This window comes from Polypterus senegalus, chromosome 8 (genome assembly GCF_016835505.1).
Source record: "Polypterus senegalus isolate Bchr_013 chromosome 8, ASM1683550v1, whole genome shotgun sequence".
NCBI classification, from domain to species: domain Eukaryota; kingdom Metazoa; phylum Chordata; class Cladistia; order Polypteriformes; family Polypteridae; genus Polypterus; species Polypterus senegalus.
Genome location: NC_053161.1, coordinates 117,572,986 through 117,592,354, shown reverse-complemented (window position 1 = coordinate 117,592,354; position 19,369 = coordinate 117,572,986). Strand labels below are relative to the sequence as shown.

At 37.1% G+C, this 19,369-nt stretch overlaps 1 protein-coding gene across 2 annotated transcripts in view; it reads right to left on the bottom strand.

The window, feature by feature from the left end:
• Positions 1-19,369, bottom strand: part of LOC120534250 (anoctamin-4) — a 384,157-nt gene that overhangs the window by 40,407 nt on the left and 324,381 nt on the right. For both annotated transcript variants that reach the window (XM_039761684.1, XM_039761685.1), the window contains 2 exons: positions 14,158-14,298; positions 4,223-4,387 (listed from right to left, as the gene is read on the bottom strand). In XM_039761684.1, the coding sequence (XP_039617618.1) occupies positions 4,223-4,387; positions 14,158-14,298 (306 nt within the window). The remainder of the gene's footprint in view (positions 1-4,222; positions 4,388-14,157; positions 14,299-19,369) is intronic.

The window sequence follows — 19,369 nt, the reverse complement described above, 5'->3', positions numbered from 1 at the left end:
ATCCTCTTGGACAATGGCTTAGTGATGAAATACTGTGCATAACGTTTTACCTTGTATTGTATTAAAAGTCTGGAGTTATTTAAACACGTCAAAACATTACTTTAAACTGTTATTATTGAATTAAATACATCATTCCTTTATTAATATTCTATCACTTTCTATAGTGCATTGCAACAGTTCTTATCATGAAGGACAGTACATAACTCTGAGAATAAATCTGAGCATGAACACAATCTGAACATGAATGAATAAATGAATGAATGGAACTGTATACAATAGTACTGTATACAATAAATACATTTCATTTTAGTTCCATAATCTTTACACCTAAATGTTTGTATCTAAGAACACACCATATCTTTCCTAGTTTATTAAGTACAAAATGTACAGTAAGCAGTAAGGCAGTTGGATCTCTTAATTCTGATGGCATATTCCTAATAGTCTCACTGCACTCATCATTTGAGGAACACTAACTTGATATATATCATATGACAATATCCTTATTGAGTTTAAATGCAGAACATATTAACATTCTTGCTCTCTAATTACCAATACAAAAAATTATCTAATGAGTTTCCTCATCATCATTCAGGAACTTCATTGTAATTCAGAATGGCAGAAGGCAATTAGATGTCAGATTCATTTCTTGGTTTATGATAAGGGCCATTAATAACTCAATTTACATTACTTAGTGGAAAGGCGTGCCTTTTGACATGCAATGGGTGTCTTTTTATACTGTCTACTGTAGTATAACTCCAGCTAATGGTTATTAATCTGTGTCATGCATCCCAAAAATTATTACAGCATGATGGTCTCTGGGACCACCAATACTTGAAGTGACTCAGCAATGTAGCAAATGTAATCTTGACTAACCTTCAATCTGGTGTCTCCTAAACACCGTACACAGTTTTTGCAGTTAGTTTTGTTATAATTTTGTGTATTTCCTGAATTTCACTTTTATTATATCTCATTTAAATAAATATGATTGAAGTCTTGATGTATTTTTGCTGAAATTTCTTAGGTCCTTAGTTTGGTATTTAAGTAATTTTATGTCTGTGAGTCAGATATAAATTTGAGTGTTTTTATTGTTATTTGCACATACTATTCTATTAGAAAGATATGTTAAGTTTCTTAACGTTCTTTAAGCTTGTAGGTGCATTTCAATATGACTAAAACTATGACTGAAATTAAATAAAAGCTAAGTGAAATGCTCAAATAGTCAACAGTGCTGAAAAGCTGACACAATACCTACAGCTCTGTATGTAATTTGTGTCACTGATTTTAAAGCCCAGTGTAAAGTACGTGCAAAGTAAAAAGAGTTATAGTCACCCAAAAAGCATTGAAAAGGTGTATTATATAATATTTATTGCAATAAATTGCTATAGGTAAAACTGTATTTAGCCACATTTAATTCTGATAATGGTGACGGAAATTAAAAAAAATCATAAAATTAAATGTATTACTTGGAACATGATGAAGACGTAGCAGCTTATTGTTCCTATTACATCTTTATTTTTACGTAGCGTGTTCAATGTTTGAATATTATTGTTAAACTAATGATGTATAAATTAAAATAAAGTTAATAATAGTTATTGAAACAATATGTGTTATATTGAATACAGTTTGTAATATCATGTATACATTTATATTTCCATGATACAAAAAATCAGATGGTTGTTTAAATAAAACACTACTCTGGTTGAGTCATTTTCCCCAAATTTCCTACCTGTTTGCTTTTTATCATTATAAATATCTATATAAAATTTGAATCATCTCTCTGTAATTATAACTATAGTTTACTTGAAAATTTGTGCAAGTATTCAGTTAAAGTGCCACTGAAGTGGCCCAAAGGTAGATAGGATTCCTATTTTTAATATAAAGCAGGTGTACAAAATCTCATTCACCTAGGTCAAAGCGTTTTTGAGTTATCATGTTTACACACAGATAGACATAATTTAAAAAATGGTATTTTTGAACTCAGGAAGGTCTAAAATGTCAAGATTCATCGAAATCTTCAGGTCAAATTTTTTCACGATTCCTATATTCCTATCAGCAGTGTGTCTATTTGCGGAGAGAGTGTTGACCTTGTTGAGAAGTTTACTTACCTTGGCAGTGACATTCATGTCTCTGGTGACTCTTCCTGTGAAGTCAGTAGACAGATTGGGAGAGCATGGGGGGTCATGAGGTCACTGGAAAGGGGTGTGTGGCGCTCCAGATAGCTATGTAAAAAGACAAGGTCCAAGTCTTTAGAGCCATGGTGCTTACTGTCTTGCTATATGGTAGTGAGACATGGACGTTATCCAGTGACCTGAGACGAAGACTGGACTCCTTTGGTACTTCGTCTCTCCGGAAAACCCTTGGGTACCGTTGGTTTGACTTTGTGTCGAATGAGCGGTTGCTCATGGAATCCTGAATGAGGCACATTACCTGCATTGTCAGGGAGCGTCAGTTACGGCACTATGGCCATGTGGCACGTTTCCCCGAGGGTGATCCGGCTCATAAGATCCTCATTGTTGAGGACCCAAGTGGCTGGACCAGGTCAAGGGGTTGCCCACATAACACCTGGCTGCAACAGATAGAGGGTCATTTCCGGAGGGCAGGACTGGACCGCATGTCTGCCTCGGGGGTTGCAAACCGGGATCTGGTTTCGCCATGTAGTGGGTGCGGTAACGCACTGTACCAGTGCATGCTCCCCAACTTGACTTGACTATACTTTCTCTATACTATGTATATGAGAAAGAAGAAAATGAGCACAGTGTATAACAGTGAATAAGCAAAGTAAAACAAATTATCTGCTTCTCTTTACACTCCACATCCCCATCTAACAGATGAAATGCCTTATACACTTGATACCAATGCTCTTAGCCTCCAAACTACCCCCAAGCACAGTCCATGCTCAGTACTCAAGCTGACCAAAAGAGGCTTGTAAGCTCAGCTTAAATCCTATTTCTGGGTGTCATGAATGTCTATTAGAACTCCAGAGGTCATCTTTCTAGAAGTCTGATGTACCTGCAACCCTGAGTCCAGTATGTCAGAAACGTATTAGGCAGTGGTCTGTTTTTTTTACTTTGAGAACTTGTATGTTTGTTCTCCACAAAATGTTTCTTTTAGTGTCTCTGTAGTTAGTGCTCAGATAACATTCATTGCTCATACATGTAATAACTTTGGAGTTATTTTTGATAGTCAGCTGAAATTTGAGGTACACATTAAAAAATCACTACATTTTCTTCCTTCACTTCCCAGAATTACCAGACGTAGACCATTTCAATCACATCCTGTTTATGAAAGTCTGGTAGATGCTTTCATCACTTCTACTGTAGATTCGATTTCTCTAATGTTTTTCTTTTTGGACTTTCTGCAAAATCAGACATGTATGTTCAAATCTACAATGCTTGCTTTTTTACTTGAAACTCATTGCTTCGACACATCACAAAATATTATAAACATTACACTGCCTACTTTCAAAACTCTTTATTGCACCAACAAAGCAATCTGTGGCACAGCCCCTCACCATACCTTTGATTTTGTCAAGTCCCATAATCCTTCATGTCGCTTTCAACCTGCAGCAGCTCCATTATAAATTTAAAAACACTGATTAAAGGGCCTTTTCCTGCAATACCTCTTGATTAAGGAATTTCCTAGTCATAAACTTTAAAAATCACTCCACCAATTTAATAAGCTGCTTAAAATTCACCTTTTTAAATTAGCTGTTAATGATTTTAATACTTCAAGATTTGATTTATCTACATTATTTTATGCCATACATTTTATTTTGCTATTGTTATTAGTTTTCTGCTTCCTTTTGTATATTTTATTTTGCTGTTTTCCATTAATTTATTATTTTGTCCACTTGTGATACAGTATATGACATTCTAGGCATAACAATTTAACCTTTTTAACACTTGTGAATCACCTTTGCTTGCCACATTTTATATAACACTTTTTTCGTGTACTGTATTTTTTAATTTACTGTATTTACTGACGGCCAAAGCAAAACAAAGGAGCCATTCAATATTTAATGTTTCTGTATTGACTTCTGTCTGTGGTTATGTATGATTGCTAATCTACATGGTGTCAAAACTAAGAAGCCCATTGCCTTTTTCATCCCATGAGTTCATTGGTGTATTTAAAAATTTCCCATATGGCTTCAGAGTGAGCTAACTGAACTTGAAGTATAAGGATAAGGACAATTTTGATGGTAGAACATTCACTGAACACTTACCACATTCAGCAGCATGATAATGCAGAAGTTGATGCAGACTGCAGTCCCCGTAGTTGCAACCTGAGAGTTATTCCTGATTAAAGCCCATTTAAAGGCAGCAAAAGTGCTCACAGTCACCACACGGTAAATAACAATTCCAAAAACAGCAGCAATCACAACCAAGATCTGTAAAATGAATGTGAAAGAAGAATAAACATAGTCAGAAACCAACATATACCAACTAAACAGAATGCTAAATTGTAGACCAACAATGAAATGGTATACTGTACAGACTAAGCTGCATTGTTTGACTACCAGTGTTGGTGTTTTTGAGCACACACACTTGGTGAGCACTAGAGCAGGAGAATATTATATGAATCCAGCCCCCATTCAAAAGACATTGCCTTTCCTAGCTATAGGCTCTAAGTTTGATTCTGTGTATCTTATCATATATTAAATAATCTACTTCCTCGGATTTACTTTGCAGAACATGTTATGACGGTTCATTCTGAGAGGTGTGATTGAAGCGCATGCTTAAAATTATAAAAAGGTATAGCAGGGTGAATGTTACATCAAAATTAACTCATTAACTACAGCATTGGGGTAAACATTGAATTCTGGTGAATCACACACAAACATTTCAAAGAATTTTTTCATACATATGAACGTTGCTTATTGTGTTTCCTGTGACTGCTGACAATGATGATGACGAGTTCAACATAATTATATTTTCACTTAATGGTATTTTATAAACATTAACTAGATAGTAAGTGAAAAGTCATGTTAAATGAAGAGGCATGCTCTTGTCAAAAAAAAGACTGTGCCTGCTTAGGAAGTGTTTTAATCCAACAACCCGATGTTTGAATGGTGTATCATTACCTGCTGTACCAAATTTTATTGACATTCTTTATCTATTCTAAAGAAAGAAGTGTTATGATATGCAAGTTGTTCAAATTAATGTCCACAAAAGAACTGGGAGATGACATGAAATCTAGGGTTCATAGTCAATACCAGGATGCATAACAAAAGTCCACAGAGAGGTAACCTGTTTGCACGATCATTGCCAAGTTTATATCTAGTGACGTGTGACAACATAAGCAACATAAGCATAAGACATTGTGTAAAAAATTAAAAATGACATGGTTAAAATTATAACTTTATTAATTTAATTTAAAACATTAAACAAATGTAAGAATTAGTTTCTAAACATAACAAACCTTTGAAAAAGTAACAATGCACTGATGGGAGCTCACCTTTTATTTTGCTTATTAGTTAGTGGTTGATTGAGTGAATGAAATTAGGGAAAGTCATGGAAGGTAAATCTAGTCAAAGCTGTATATTTCACTTTCATTTTATCATTTATAGCTGTGAGGAATGGGTATAAATCTAAAAAAGAAGATTACGCTCAAATTTATAATTCTTGCATTCATGAAAAAAGGCTTGAAATGTGCATATGTAGCTCCATGCAAAAGTCAGGATTTATAAAAGAAAACTTGACGGGAAAGGTTGCATATATTTTTTGCAACTCTGACTCATCTGTATACAACATTCTGGAGAAACTGGGAAATGACAACACTCTGGATCAAGCAGGCAAATGCAGCCAAACCAGCTAAATGATGACTGGCACATATAATAATTTATCCAAGCCATCATTATACTGTAGTACACATTGACAGGACAAACATATTAAACCTCAAAGGTTATGTAGTGGTGTGAAAAACTATTTGCCCCCTTCCTGCTTTCTTATTCTTTTGCATGTTTGTCACACAAAATGTTTCTGATCATCAAACACATTTAACCATTAGTCAAATATAACACAAGTAAACACAAAATGCAGTTTTTAAATGATGGTTTTTATTATTTAGGGAGAAAAAATCCAAACCTACATGGCCCTGTGTGAAAAAGTAATTGCCCCCTGAACCTAATAACTGGTTGGGCCACCCTTAGCAGCAATAACTGCAATCAAGCATTTGCGATAACTTGCAATGAGTCTTTTACAGCGCTCTGGAGGAATTTTGGCCCACTCATCTTTGCAGAATTGTTGTAATTCACCTTTATTTGAGGGTTTTCTAGCATGAACCGCCTTTTTAAGATCATGCCATAGCATCTCAATTGGATTCAGGTCAGGACTTTGACTAGGCCACTCCAAAGTCTTTATTTTGTTTTTCTTCAGCCATTCAGAGGTGGATTTGCTGGTGTGTTTTGGGTCATTGTCCTGTTGCAGCTCCCAAGATCGTTTCAGCTTGAGTTGATGAACAGATGGCCGGACATTCTCCTTCAGGATTTTTTGGTAGACAGTAGAATTTATGGTTCCATCTATCACAGCAAGCCTTCCAGGTCCTGAAGCAGCAAAACAACCCCAGACCATCACACTACCACCACCATATTTTACTGTTCGTATGATGTTCTTTTTCTGAAATGCTGTGTTCCTTTTACGCCAGATGTAACGGGACATTTGCCTTCCAAAAAGTTCAACTTTTGTCTCATCAGTCCACAAGGTATTTTCCCAAAAGTCTTGGCAATCATTGAGATGTTTCTTAGCAAAATTGAGACGAGCCCTAATGTTCTTTTGCTTAACAGTGGTTTGCGTCTTGGAAATCTGCCATGCAGGCCGTTTTGCCCAGTCTCTTTCTTATGGTGGAGTCGTGAACACTGACCTTAATTGAGGCAAGTGAGGCCTGCAGTTCTTTAGACGTTGTCCTGGGGTCTTTTGTGACCTCTCGGATGAGTCGTCTCTGCGCTCTTGGGGTAATTTTGGTCGGCCGGCCACTCCTGGGAAGGTTCACCACTGTTCCATGTTTTTGCCATTTGTGGATAATGGCTCTCACTGTGGTTCGCTGGAGTCCCAAAGCTTTAGAAATGGCTTTATAACCTTTACCAGACTGATAGATCTCAATTACTTCTGTTCTCATTTGTTCCTGAATTTCTTTGGATCTTGGCATGATGTCTAGCTTTTGAGGTGCTTTTGGTCTACTTCTCTGTGTCAGGCAGCTCCTATTTAAGAGATTTCTTGATTAAAACAGGTGTGGCAGTAATCAAGCCTGGGGGTGGCTACGGAAATTGAACTCAGGTGTGATACACCACAGTTAGGTTATTTTTTAACAAGGGGCAATTACTTTTTCACACAGGGCCATGTAGGTTTGGATTTTTTCTCCCTAAATAATAAAAACCATCATTTAAAAACTGCATTTTGTGTTTACTTGTGTTATATTTGACTAATGGTTAAAAGTGTTTGATGATCAGAAACATTTTGTGTGACAAACATGCAAAAGAATAAGAAATCAGGAAGGGGGCAAATAGTTTTTCACACCATTGTAAATATGGTGCATAGACTTTCTTTCAGTTCCCTATGATGAAGGCCAATGTTGTGCATTTCCACTAAAGAACTTTTTTATTTTTTCATGAGTTAATATCAGTTATCTGTTATCACTAATAATGATTTGAAACCAAAGAGCTGTAAAAAAAACAAATCTGATTCACTCTGTGTGTACAGAAAGTTCTAAATCTCAAGCCCTATAGCATGTTTATAGCCTAATCGTTTGACTTCGTTGGTACTGCTTGAAGACTATGCAAATGCTCGTATATGCAGGGAAGAAATTTATAGGGTCCAGCAGGACCCATGACGACAACTTGCATTCTAGCTAATTTTACACTTTCAAGAGCCATTCTCCTGGAGCTATGTGCTGGGCCCGGCATTACAAAGACAGGCTACACCTAGGATTTTAACAATGGCTGGAATTCTAGCAACAAGCACCTACTGAATGAGAGGGAACTGGCCGACAGGCTCCACAATGCCCACTCTGCTGGAAGCCATAAATGACTGACAAGGTGCTACTTTTATTTTCTGCATGGTTTGGTTGTATATGCCAACATAAAAAGAAAATTTGCAGCAGTGTCTGGTTTTCCTAACGTGATCATGACAATTGAAACCACTCATATTGAAATACGGGCTTCTAGTGAGAACAATACTGCTTTTATAAGCCGTAAGCAGTTACATTCCAGTAATGCACAGGTCATCTGTGATTCCACGATGAAACTGATAAACATTGTGGCTCAATGGCCTGAGTCAACCCATGATGTATTTATTTTGAAGCAAAGTACTGCTGATCAGACAACATGCTGGAGGTGCAGTACGTGATGGCTGAATTTTTGATAAGGTAACTGGCGGAACCCTCAGTGTTTTCAATATGGTCTATACTATTTATTGTAACAGCAATCATGTCATTATATGTGCCTGATGATAGCAGCTACCTGCTAAGACACTGGCCTCTTATGCCTTTCCCCAACCACAGAGCACCTAGGAAAGTGCACAACAGGACTCCTTTTCTCAAACACAGATGCCAGTGTCTGCATGCATTAGGTGGGGTGCCTGCTCTACCAGCCAATGAAGGTCTACAGCAGGGTGACGGCATATTTATGAGGATGATTAGCATAGTCCACATATGGGTGTTTCAGGGTGGCAACTGGGCACAGTCTGAGGCACATTCACTTAGGCACATTTACAAAATGATTGTGATTTATAAAGGTCAAATTGTATAGAAATGTGCGCACACTAGGTTTTATAAATCTGCTTTTTTGGCATACAGATTTTCCTGCTTTTTTGTTTAAGAATATTTTCATGCTCGGATCCAAGGAAAGGTTTATAAATGAGACCCCTAGTCTCCCTTTTCAGACTTTTACAAATCAAAGAAAAAAATCTGAAAACACAAGACAATGCAAACAAAGAATTGTTGGCTGGAATGGCTTTCACAAAAGCTTGAAGCAAAATAGTAGAGCACACTCTCATCCCCACCACCTTTGTCGTCACTTCCCCTACCTCTTCATATCTTACATCATTCTTGAGGTAGATTGAAGACTTAAGTGCCAGGTTAAGTGAAAAATTAAAGAAAAAATACTAAGTAATGGCAACACAAACATTGACTTAATCAATTTTAACGTGAAAAGATGCAGACGAAAGAGGAGATGAAGCGGCCCGCTAGGGTGGGGAAAAGAAGAGCTGCTTAGGAAGCAGCAAGCACATCAACCTCTGAGCAAACGAATGCTAAACATACAAAGAAAGAGTATGAAAACTATGAATGCTCAAGTCAAGTGTACTGTATTAACTGCACGTTATTGTGCAGTGGGCTGTTACTGGTTGTTATATATTTTCTATTAATATTGTTATGTTTACTTTTTCACTTAGTATAAAGCTCTTAAGTGGGAACCATGCTGTCACTACTTTGTGACCCCTCTGCATTTATATTAAGGTTGAGGAGATGGTCCCAACAGAGTATTGTATTGCATTTTCTAGTTTACTGATTTTTTCCTATGGTTTATTGAATTATGCTGTTGGATTGTGGATTTCGATTTGTTTGCCTAGGATTGTCTTTTTAGGCAAATTCTGTTTCCCCTTATTTTGCCTTTTCCTATTTTTGTTCTCTTTTTAGATTCTTGTGAACAAATAAGATTCTTCATTAGCTTTGCCCTTTAAGGCAGAGATTTTACAGAGGTCCTTCTCCCATTAAGGGCATTTTTGGTTTTTTTTTTGTTTGTGACTTTTATAGCCAAGTGCTCCATTTAGAGTCTATGTAGACCTACAAACCTGCCTATTGAATCTGGGGTCTGGCTGCCTGGGGTGAGACCTGCTTCAAATACTAAGTGAAACCCTGGTAAGGCATCGTTTGTTATGAGGCCTGTTTAACCATTTTATACCATTTTGTGTTGTGGTTTCACAACACACTCAAATTATGTGAAACCTGCTCTAATAGATGTTGCCAGGTAAATGGTTTGGGTAGAGGCAGAGTACAGAACAATACTTGATAGCAAATGACAGAAAACAGCATAGTAGGTGATATCAATCTGTTCTGTGCCTAAAACACCCAGTCTTACATTGGGCAAATCAATTTCAACACCATTAGAGCGTATGCCCACTTACATGCAAGCATAACCAGCAAAATCCATGCAAATATAATTAGCAATTTGTATGTCACTGTGATTTATGCTTTAACACATTATGCAGAAATATAATTTACACATAGATTTAACTTTCACTTATCCATACTGTGTCCACACATACATTATTAAAATATTTTATTTAATACTGGGAACATGAAATGTTGTATAAACTGTGAGATAACACCCCTTTCAAATGTTTTTATGGATATTATATTCATTTTAAGCATTGCAATGCATTGTCTATATTACATGTTAGTAAGATAAAAATATATTATGTCTTATCCCAAACAGATTATATACTCCTCGCTTCTCCACCACTCACCAACTGAGCAGAGAAAAGAAGAAGACAAATTCAGACGTTGTCACTCAAAAAAACTGATATGTCCAAAGGTTGAGAAATGGCCCTTTTCAAATGTAAACATCCAGAAACAAGTTACAAACAAGACAGAGCCAAATGTAAAGCACAAAATCTTTCTATAACTAACAGCCTGCCAAAATATTCTGCTTAAAGAGAAAGAAATGGAAGAAGAAACATAAAGGATATTGTATTGTTTAACAGACACATTGTTTTAAATAAAATTTGATGATAAAGAGCAGGAAACTGACACAACTGATTGCTGTCTGACTATATGTTTAATGCTGGACTTTTATTCAGAAAATTCCATTTAGCCTTTAGGAATTGGAATGCTCATTTATTTCATAGCATACCCTCTTTAAAAAATGAGGGATTCCAGAATTTATTTTCACAGGGTGAAACGTTAGTACCACAGGGAGGACTGATGCCCTTTATTTGTTTGATTCCTGGCTCTTTGTGAGGAAGGCATATGTTCTGTCCATGTTTAGGTGGTCTATCCTTATCCTTAGGGAGACTGGTAACACTAAACCATCTGTGTGTTCACTGTACATACAATAACTTGAAAACATTGACTCAGAAAATGTGCAGTTAGACATTTATTAGCATGTATGCTGACCTATTAAGATTATTTTGGACTTGTAACCTCTGACGCTCTAGGTGGAGTATATAGACCATCTAACTATGCGCCTCACATTATATTCTTATACAGTGTATTGACCTAGCAAAATTTCTTACAAGTTATTCGCCAATTAATGAATACTAATTAGACTGATTTGTATGTAACTCAATTGCTTCTAAGGTTTGAAATGAAATATGTGTTAAGCCTGTTCCTCCTGTTCAACTTGTGGAGAACCAGTAACACCCATCATTATAATAAACCTATTCTTCTTCAGCAACTGTGGTGATTAAGATCCGGTCAGATTATTCAGAGAAAACTGGTACTTTTGAAGCTCGAAGCGCAGTGTGATGTTGGTGAGCTATTTAAATGGACTGCAAGACCACCAAGGTGAGTTAGGACAGACTTCATGTTTAACACCTTAACTGGCATAAAAGATTAAGTTTAATATCAGGCTGCTGTCTTATGTATGGAGGCTGGGTGTAGATCTACAGCAGGCGACTTTAGCATTGTTATTTTATAATCGCTCAAACTCTTTACATTTATTTATTCAGTTATTAAGGTTGTGAATGATAGCTTAGTTAGTAACTCTTAGTTGGCCAGGTAAGAGTATACATAGGTGCATGACTGACAAGGGACGACACCCTGCCTGGGACTGGCTCTTGCTTTGTTCCAAAGCTGTGAAAACAGGCTCCACTTCTTCATGAACTGAATAACTGAATTAAGTGGGTTCAGTAATTGGATCACTGTAGCATGTAACCAGAAAACGCATACCTTGCAAATTCCTTTTTGTAAGTGGTTGCTGTAGAAATCGATGATTATAGCTCCATCAATTCCACATGGCCAGAGTATACAACTTTTGTTTTCTATTGAAAATGTCATTTTTGATGCAATCAAAGAAAGAAAAACAGCAGTCATAGTTAAATGTGTCCAATACGCCAATACAACATCTGGGTATTGCAGCAGTCATTCTGTTGACTGCTGCAATATGGAAAGGATAATAAATAAAAGTTGACACAGTTCATTGACCTCCTGAGGCATTTATAGAAGAGAGAACAGGCAATATACCTGTAATCATTTAAGCAATCGATAGGGTCACCTAATGAAGCACCAGGCAAAAAACTATTAATTCTAAGGAAGTGCATGATTACTTAAAATGACAGAGCAGGGCAAAGAGCGCAAAATACTTTTTTAACCTGTGAATTTCACAGAAATTCTCTTTCTCTTACTCAGATATTTTATATAACAACACCTTTTAATAGTCTCCAGAACACAGGGATGATCATATTATAGTCTGATCTTGTTTGTTATCATTAACACCAAAGAATACTACTTTGTACCTGATTCTCCAGATAGACTCTTGACCCCAAGACAAGCCTGTATTGCAAACAGTGGGTTCAAAGAATGAGTTAGTCCATTCATCCATTATCAAACAAAACAACAACATTGAAAGGAGGCCAAAGCTTATCCAAGCAGCAAGACTGCAAACAGCCCCTGGAGGAGGCTTCAGTTCATCACAGAGCCCACTCTTGCCCTCGCCCTCACTCATAGTGGGAACGGCCATTTAACTAGACCAGAGTAACCAGAGGAAAATTCCCACAGGCATGGGGACAATGTGCTGACTCCACATGAACAATGACAGGGTACAGAATTTGAACCCAGAAAGATGGATCCATAAGTCCTATATCACTGTGCCTCCATTTATAATAATAATAATAATAATAATAATAATCCATCCATCCATTCATTATCCAACCCGCTATATCCTAACTACACAGTCACGTGGGTCTGCTGGAGCCAATCACAGCCAACACAGAGAGCAAAGCAGGAAACAAACCCCGGGCAGGGCGCCAGCCCACCGCAGAATAATAACAATAATAATAATACAGTCTTAGCAAGTGCATTTCAACAGAAGAGCCAGTTGCTTCAGCAGAGAGTTTGCTATACAAGAGGTTTAGTTTATAAGACATGTAATATGAACATACAAGTAATGTTAAAACATTAAGAGACATACAATAACATGAAATAAACAATAAAGCAAATTCATTCTTTTATTAAAAGTTGTGTCTCACAGCTCCAGAAGGATGGGTTCAATTCCTGGCCCAATAACTCTCTGGGTGGAGTTTGCACATTTTCGTACACTTTATATTTGGCTACTCTGGTTTTCTTCCCACATCCTAAAGATTCATTCATTGCATTCATTGTTGGCCACAAACTTGTCAAATGCAAGTGAGTGCGGGTGTGTGTGCTCTTTGACGAATTAACATCATGTTTAATGCTGGTTATTGCCTTGCGTTAAATGTTGACTACAACTCCCTTATATCTTTTATAAAATCATTTCTCGTATTTACATATTGATATTTTTAATTAGCATTAACAAAAAGTTTATAAAAAAGGTGATGGATCACAATTGTGCAGTGTTTAGCACTGTCACCTCATGGATCATGGGTTTGATTACTGAACCCAATCACTGTCCATATGGAATTGCATATTGCGCCATGTCTACGTGTGGTTTTCTCCATGTACTATGTTCTTCCTTCTATATCCCTAAGGACATGTTGGTTACTTTGACATGTGATTGCAAATTGGCTGTACATGATGGTGGGTGTGGGTATGAATTGGCACTGCAGTATAACTGATACCATGTCAACGTCTGTTTCCTGTCTTTTGCCCATTTCTGCTGGGACAGGCCCTGGCCTTTTAAGACCATGAAATATGATATTATATTATGTTATGTGGTTGCTGTTGTCATACAATTTTTGAGATTATGGGATCATATGAATGTTGCATTACAGCCATGTTTGTACAATTCACTGTTTTTGTGGAGTTTGGACATTTTTTCATATTTATTTATGCAATCATCTGTTACTGTAAAAGATTAAACCAGTGGGTTCACGGACAGGATGTATGTATCACCCAGCTAAAAGACTTCTATCATTATTTTCTAAATCTTTACATGTACTTTGCATCACTTTGTATGAAGTTTTATAAGCACTCAGTGTTAAACACAAAATGTTCTCTGCTGTGACAAGTAGAGCAGCTGGGACTTACCATGAAGAATATCCCCGACACTGACACGATCAATCTGCTGCATTTGTCTGTAAAAGCTTGATAAGGCTCTGGTTTCCCAGATATAGGATTCATTCTTTCTTTTTTTGAGTATTTGGCTTCAAACTGAGGGCGGATTTCTTCCTGCAGAGAATCACAGAGCACAGCTTCATTTGACAAGCAAGTGCCACAGCTTTTCACAAAGAGAAATGTTAACAACCTCATTGAAATTCATCGAGCATGAAGGAAAGGCATGGTGTGCAGCTTTTCAACATCCCTGAAAGACAATAATGTCATGACAGAGCAGGTCACACAAGAATATTTAGTACTGATGATGGTGAGGAAAGTGAAAACAGAAAAAATCAGAAAAACGATCACATTATATAAATGGACTCATTTAAGTTGGGGAGAAATGAAGAAGTTTTTCGAGCATCCCAAAAAAGAATGATCCATGAATAATAAGAAACACCTTAATTTACCTGTTTATTTCCATACCTTTTCATTTCATGAACCCAAGCAGCTTTGGGCACAAAGCAGGAACCAGTCTTGGATGGGATGCCATCCCAATCATTTGGTAGATTAAGACATTTATGTTTACTGGAAATATACATTTTCTCAGAGCTATCACCGTTATTGGTTGTGTGAAAAGTAACATCCCTACAGCTACCATATAGTGATTTGATTGGTTTGTGTATTTACACTATAAATCAACCTGCCTGATTAATTTATGTTAATGGAGGGCAACATCAACAACAGCACCAGTGCTTGAAGTGGAACCAATTACAGGCAGTACTCTGTGGTGATACACAGACAGTCGATCAAAGAGGGGAAGGGTCAGGTTGCTGGTCCTATTGAAACTTTTGATCACGACGATACACTGACATTAAATCTAAGTCGGGGTGAAGAGTCTCCCCGGTGAAACTTCAAGTGCTGCAGGTACAGACTTGAGTACAGTGGTATACTAACAAATTTTGCTGGTACTTCAAGTAGAAACTGATAGAGGTGCCGGAACTGTGTAGTGTTGAGTACTGGCTCACTACAAGCACTAGCCAGTAGAAAACATCAGTGGGAAAAAAAAAAAAGATCTCTACCTGTTTTTCTGCATTTTTGTGCTATCACCAGGTACTTTTGTGGGTTCAGACAGAAACAGAACCAAAGTGATATTATTTAGTGTGTAGACCCAAAGCTGGGCAGTGGAATTATGTGGTACATGAGTGAACATTGAGCAGATAACCAGGAGGGATAGGCAAACCTCAGAATTAGCAAGCAAACCTCATAACTCTAAAACACAAATAATTCAATACTGGAGAAATACAAAAAATATATCTATACTAAAGTGCTTTATAGATATAAAGAAGAGAAACTGTGATGAAGTACTGGACTATTAGATTAGCAGACAGTAGTTGTTAGGTGGCAACCAACAATACTACTACTGGGAAGACAGAAGTGGGGATTGGGGTGGGCAGTTTCATAATGTGAAATTCTGTGCAAGAGTGCAGTGATGGAAGGATTTGACACTAGTAATCCAAAAACCTTGTGTCATCAAAAAACAGCAATAGGGCATGAACGGTTTTGTCATGTTTTTGAAAGCTCAATCCATCAGCAACATTGTGCTTAGTGCATCTCATAACTCTTGCAAACTGGGTTGAAAATCCAAGCTAGTTAGTCTCTCTGTGGAATTTAAAAATCTCTGTGTGCCTGTGTTATATATGTTTCTGTAGAAATTCAGGCCTTCCTCACAAGCAAAAGATATACCTATAAGTTTAACTGCTGAATTTGAATTGCTCCCATGTGAGTAAGTATGCATTGGGATTGACTGCCATGTCTTTGTTCAATGCAGCTGGGATAGGCAGAAGATGACATGAAAACAGAGTGGTGTTCACCCACCAATCCATTTCTTTTCTATCAGTAGCAGAGATATGGAAACCACAGAAACCAACACCAAACACCAGTCCATCATAGGGCAGACAAATAGACTTACTCACAGGAGGTCAATTCACAGTTGTCAAATCAAAGGGAAGGGAGGAAGCATTCATCTTATTTTTTTTATCTTAGTCTTCTTCATGGGTGTTGAGGGATATAACCCAATGCAACACTGACCTAAATAACATCTTCACTTACGTACAGTGCATTCATGTAAAATAAAAAATACTGACTGTACTGTTGCTCCATGCCTACCTAAACTGGAAATCCCTATCTACCTGTGAAACAGATTGGTGACTTTTCACAAATCCATGTTGTCCCCTTTTTGCTGTCTCCTTATGCCTTTTTGAGGCCCCTTCCTCAAATATTGCATATTTTCTGTTAATCCCATAAACTTAATGTCACTGCTGAAATACTACTGTTTCCATAAGGCATGTCATATATTAAAAGGAATTTGCTACTTCGAAAGTTCAGCCAATGACAAACAGAAATCCAAAGAATTAAGAGGGGTCCCGAAACATTTTCATATGACCGTATATTGCTGTAATATGCCCTGAGCACAATGCTGCCGTGATAGGCTTCAGCCCCCATTACCCCAAACTGGATGATATGAAGCTTGAGAATATTAATATTTAGGGTTATTGATTTACCAGAAGCAATTTAACTTTTTAACAAAGTAAACCATTAATCTTTAAAAATGTACAAAATTAAACTTGTTTCCAAAGAATCATAGAGTTGTAATGGCATTGCGCCAATGTCTGGCCTGTATCTGTGAAGAGCTTGGATAAATATTCCACTGATCTGAACTGTTTCATTTGCTTTTTAATTTTTCAGTAGAGCTGTTCGTCTGTTTCTCCATGGATTGGGCTAGTAAAGCATGTTAGGAGACTGATCAAGACAGCTTGTCCGTATCAAAATATCCAGTTCAAGTCAAGTTTAATGTGATGTGTACAAAGTATGATGACTTTCTTATCTGTATGCCTCTTCAAAACAGTTGACAAACATACAATAAAAAAAAACAAACAAATAAATACATAAAAAATGTACATACAATGTAACACACGATATATACAATATTTGTTCTTGTGATTGACTGTTCAGTAATCTTACAACATGTGGGTAGAAACTGTCCCTGAATCTGCATGTGCCATTGGCACTGTTTACCATTTTCTAGAAAGGAAGATGGAGAAATGCAGGATGGCTGAGGTCTTTAATTATACTGTTTGCCTTTCTAATTCAATGACTGTTGTATATATGGAAGGCAGGTGGGCACCAGAATGTTCTATACCACCTTCACTACCCGCTGCAAAGTTTTACAAGCTTATAAACTCAGCAGGTGTCGTGCCAGGATGTTATGCAGTCAGTGAGGATGGACCCTAATATTCACCTGTTGAAGTTTATGAGAAAAGATTGACAAATGAAAGCTGTACTTAGACACCTGAGAAAGTAGTGGTGAACCTCTTTGACAACAGATATGATGTTTTCAGTTCAGTTCATTATTATTATTATTATTACCATTATTTACTTATATACTTATTATCCAACACAAGTTACAACATCTGAGAAACAATTAGTTATATTTCTTTTGCTTTTCCAATTGGAACACAGGCAGGTGAAGTAACTTGCTCACGGTCATGGTCATCCTTACATCATGTACAAAAACAGTGAAGTATGAGCCATATGGCAATACTTACAACTGAAACAGCTTGATTCTTTTTATGATCAAAATAAGAAAAAAAAATATTAATTTGGTTGTGTGTATATATCTGCTTTCTATATATAAAATCCTAAGCCTAAAAAGTGCAAAGGTGACACTTTAAATCAGCCTTATTTTAAACCCTATATCTATATTTGGTATCATTCTTTTCAGAATTTATCGAACCTTAATGTGATGTTGTTATATTTTCAGATTCTTATTCCATTTATAAATTATAAACTAAAAAATATCAAGAACTCACGTCTTGTAAGATGGGACTTTGTGCCAAAAGATTTAACCATGGCTGGGGCAGGAAATAAAAGACAAAGAGTAGGACAGCTGCTGTACAGGCTTTTAAATGTTCAAAGCACTGCATGAGATGCAGTTCACACAGCACGGCAGCAAGCCAGCAGCTGATCGAACAAAGAGGAGGTAAAAAAAAAATATTTGTTTCCCATTGTATCACAGTTTAAGAGGGGGTTTTGGAGGAGCGAGTGCGTCTCCTTTGGGCGCGTTCAGCCCTCCTCTTCACAACGTGAACAGCAGAAATGCGAAGTGGCTGGCGAGCAAAGCGAGCGGGGGAAACCCCCTAGTGTGTATATATATATATATACATATATACAGTAATCCCTCCTCGATCGCGGGGGTTGCGTTCCAGAACCCCCCGCGATAGATGAAAATCCGCGAAGTAGAAACCATATGTTTGTATGGTTATTTTTATATATTTTAAGCCCTTATAAACTCTCCCACACTGTTAACATTATTAGAGCCCTCTAGACATGAAATAACACCCTTTAGTCAAACGTTTAAACTGTGCTCCATTACAAGACAGAGATGACAGTTCTTTCTCACAATTAAAAGAAAGCAAACATATCTTATCTTCAAAGGAGCGCCATATAAGGAGCGGTCAGGAGCAGAGAATGTCAGAGAGAGCCGCAAAGAAAAGCAAACAATCAAAAATCAATACGTGCTTTTAAGTATACAGAAGCACCGCGATAAAGCGGCATTTTGTAGAGGAGCGTCCGTGTCCTCTGTGCAAACAGCCCCTCTGCTCACACCCCCTCCGTCAGGCAGAGTTAGCGAGAAAGATAGAGAGAAGCAAACAAGCACAGCGCGGGAAGCATATCTTATAGCATTGAGGAGTTTTAGTTAATATGCAATACATGCTCTGATTGGGTAGCTTCTAGGCCAACCGCCAATAGCATCCCTTGTATGAAATCAACTGGGCAATGAAACTGAGGAAGCATGTAACCTAAATTAAAAGACCCATTGTCTGCAGAAAGCGGCGAACCAGCGAAAAATCTGTGATATATATTTAGATGTGCTTACATTTAAAATCTGCGATAGAGTGAAGCCGCGAAAGTCGAAGCGCGATATAGCGACGGATTACTGTATATATATATTTATATATATACAGGGTGGGCCATAAGTTTCCATACATATGGTTTTTAACATTTTAATTTTCATATTTCAGATACCCTAAAATATGCGTTTGAATAAAGAGCAACAGGGCTCACCCTGTATATATATAGTCATAAGAAAAAGTTTGGGAACACCTCTCAGCCTGTATAATAATTTACTCTACTTTCAACAAAA